At 42.6% G+C, this 3,324-nt stretch overlaps 1 protein-coding gene across 1 annotated transcript; it reads left to right on the top strand.

Annotated features, from left to right (window-relative positions):
• Positions 1-1,080: 1,080 nt before the first annotated feature.
• Positions 1,081-1,806, top strand: NAA11 (N-alpha-acetyltransferase 11, NatA catalytic subunit). The gene has a single exon (XM_037051072.1). The coding sequence runs from the start codon at positions 1,087-1,089 to the stop codon at positions 1,804-1,806; it is 720 nt and encodes a 239-aa protein (XP_036906967.1). The 5' UTR covers positions 1,081-1,086.
• The last annotated feature ends 1,518 nt before the right edge of the window (positions 1,807-3,324 follow it).

The following is a 3,324-nucleotide window of genomic DNA, read 5'->3' as shown; positions in this document are numbered from 1 at the left end:
TTTTGACCCAGCAATCCCACTTCTGGGAATATACCCTAAGAATCCTGAAACACCATTCAAAAAAAAGTACATGCATTCTTATGTTCATAGCAATGTTACTTACAATAACCAAATATGGAAACAGCTCAAGTGCCCATCAGTAGATGAGTAGTACATCATTTACACAATGAAATACTACACTGTAGTAAAAAAAAAAAACAAAAACAAGGAATTCTTACCCTTTGCTATAGCATGGATGGACCTAGAGATTATTATGCTAATCAAAGTGAAATAAATCAGAGAAAGACAAATACTATATGACCTCACTTGTATGTAAAATCTGATAAGCAAAATAAACTGATGAACAAAAATAGAACCGGAGGCATGGAGACAAGGAACAGACTGCCAGATCTCAGAGGGGAGGGGGTTGGGGGGAGGGGGACTAGCTAAGGGAAGGTGAAGGGATTAGCCAAAGAACATATGTGCATAGCCCATGGGCATAGACAATAATGTGCTGAAAGGTAGAGGGCTGGATGGAGGCAGGCAAACGGGGGTGCGGGGTGGGGGCTGGAAATGGGGACATCTGCTATAGTGTCAACTAAAAAACAAAATTTTGGTTTTCTCTTGGGATTTGGGGGTAGTAGACAATGGAAAGAGACACGAACAAGGGTTTCTGGGGTGTGAGCAATATTGTGGTTCTTGATCTAAATCCCATTACATGGGTTTATTCCATTTCAGAGAAAATTCATCCAGCTGTATCCGAATTAAAAAGTTAAAGCTTAAACAAAAGAATGACAGGAATGGACCAACACTATTTAACACCAAACAAAGCACAATACATCCTCACCTCCCCAACCCAACCCCTCAAGCCTTGTGCATGCACACGCACAATGAAGGGAAAGCCTCATTGGCTGGCACTAGGTGGCGCACCTCCGGAAGTAGCTCTTAGCACCACCTCTTCCGCCTCTTGGCTATTCCGCCCTCCCGCCTGCGCACTATCCAGCTCTGTGGCCTGGGCTCGTGAATTCAAGCCGAGAGGTAAACAGCGTCCTGTGCGCCTCTTTCTGGGTCACCACTGTCGAGCTTCAGCTCGCTCCCACTGCCATTATGAATATCCGCAATGCTAGGCCAAGCGACTTAATGAACATGCAACACTGCAATCTCCTGTGCCTTCCCGAGAACTATCAGATGAAATACTATTTCTACCATGGCCTTTCCTGGCCCCAGCTCTCTTTCATCGCTGAAGACGAGGATGGGAGCGTTGTGGGCTATATCCTGGCGAAAATGGAGGAAGACGGAACGGATGTCCCCCATGGACACATCACCTCCCTGGCGGTGAAGCGTTCACACCGGCGCCTCGGCCTGGCCCAGAAGCTCGTGGACCAGGCCTCCAGGGCCATGGTAGAGAACTTCAGCGCCAAGTACGTGTCCCTGCACGTCAGGAAGAGTAACCGGGCTGCCCTGCGCTTGTATTCGGAAACCCTAAATTTCCGGGTTTGTGAGGTGGAACCCAAATATTACGCAGATGGAGAAGATGCTTATGCTATGAAGCGGGATCTCACACAGATGGCAAATGAGCTGAAACGGCTGCTGGAGTCGAAGAAGAAAGGTGGTGTGGGGCTGGGCTCCAAGGAGAACGAGGAGACCCCAGGCAGCACACTTCCTGATTCTGAAGAGTCCAGTGAGAAGAACCCAGCCACTGACCACAGTGGCGGTGACAGCGAGGAACCCAACAAGTCGGAGAGCACCGGTGACTGCGAGGAACCCAACAAGTCGGAGAGCACCGATGTCCAGGACAGCCCAGAAGACTCAAGTCCCACCTCCTAGAACCTGTTTAAGGTACTTTCTCTCCCTGCTCCTATTCCTTCCTACCCTAAATCCTTGCACCCCCTACCACATCGTATCCCATCCCATCCCATCCTAGCTAAGCTGGTTTCATGGTGAGAACCACCTGGTGACCTTGGGGAAGGGTGTAGATTGGGTTGGGGGAAACTATTGGAAGTTAACAGGACTCCAACTCATATGCTGAAAATAAATTGAATTCAGTAAAACAAGCAAGTGTTTATCTTGCCCTTTTAGTATGAATTGTATTTCAGGTTATGAATTGTATTTCAGGTTATGAATTGTATTTCATCAACTAGGTCCTAGTTGATGAAAGAAATTTCTTCTCCATTAGCAATAGAATTATTGCTAATAAGTGCAGAAATAATGATATAGTTATAAAACTGTTATGTTGTAACTTGTGATGAAATAATATGTCTAGCTAATACTAAAGGGCGAAAGGTGGAGCACTTTTTAGTAATGGGTCAGATAAGTCACTGATCAAATGTAACATCACTAAAAGGAGGACAAATATCATGTGCCTCCTAATGCACCAGGAAGTCCACAGTAACACCTATGAAATCTTTTTGCCAAAAAAAAAAATTTGGATCCAAAGAAGGCTCTAGGTGCAACTTTTTTACCTTTAAAAAAATAGAGGGACCTTTTTAACTAGACCATGACATAATCAGCCAAACCCAGAATGAGAAATTTCTACAGAACAAACGACCTGGTTTTCTTCAACAAGTAAATGTCATTTTTTTAAAAGGGAGGAAGAATTTATTGAAGCAAACTTTAGAGATATTTTGACCAAATGCAACCATTTATGGGCATTGTTTGGATCCCATGCAGATTTTGAACATGGAACTGACTGTATGCTCTTAAGGAAACTGTTAATAATTTTGTTAGGTGAGCTAATTTGCATTATAGTAAAAATGTCCTTATCCACTAGAGATACATACTAAAATAATTAGAGGTGAAATAATATGGTGCCTAGGATTTACTTAACTCCAGCAAAAAAGGAAAACAAAGGGTTAGCAAGATAGGATAATCGTTGAAGTTGGATGGTGGGTACTTGAGAAATTCATTATGTTCTTTATTGTTTTGAGTGTGAAAATTAACAAGCCAAAGGACAAAAATAATTATCGTACGTCCTAATATACACTGACACTAAAAAGCCACTAAGAAAGTGGTTTAAAAACATTAAGGAACTTTATACAATACCTTAAGAATCTCAAGGGTCAACGAGCTACTGTCATTTTAGAAGCCTTAACTTGTAATTCTAGTCACCTTACATTTACATGCAAAAAAAAAGGCAAAAACTTTCTCATAACAAAGTCTAATCATGAGTGGTATAATTAAATGCTGTCTGATTACCCATTCACAAATTTTTTAAAAATTTAACAGGAACCTAAACAACAAAACAAGCAAGCAAGCAAAATATAACCAAAGACACTGAAATAGAGAACAGGCTGACAGTGACCAGAGGGGAGAGGGGAGGGAGTTTCAAGGGAAAAGGGGAAGGGT

Source organism: Sturnira hondurensis, unplaced genomic scaffold, assembly GCF_014824575.4.
Source record: "Sturnira hondurensis isolate 20B ecotype Veracruz unplaced genomic scaffold, ASM1482457v3 Scaffold0007036, whole genome shotgun sequence".
Classification (NCBI taxonomy): domain Eukaryota; kingdom Metazoa; phylum Chordata; class Mammalia; order Chiroptera; family Phyllostomidae; genus Sturnira; species Sturnira hondurensis.
Note: the sequence above shows the minus strand (reverse complement) of the source record. Positions and strands in the feature narration are given on the sequence as shown.

Bases quoted from the DNA above. Each gene is read 5' to 3' on its own strand.
- NAA11 (XM_037051072.1), top strand. From the start codon at position 1,087: ATGAATATCCGCAATGCTAGGCCAAGCGACTTAATGAACATGCAACAC.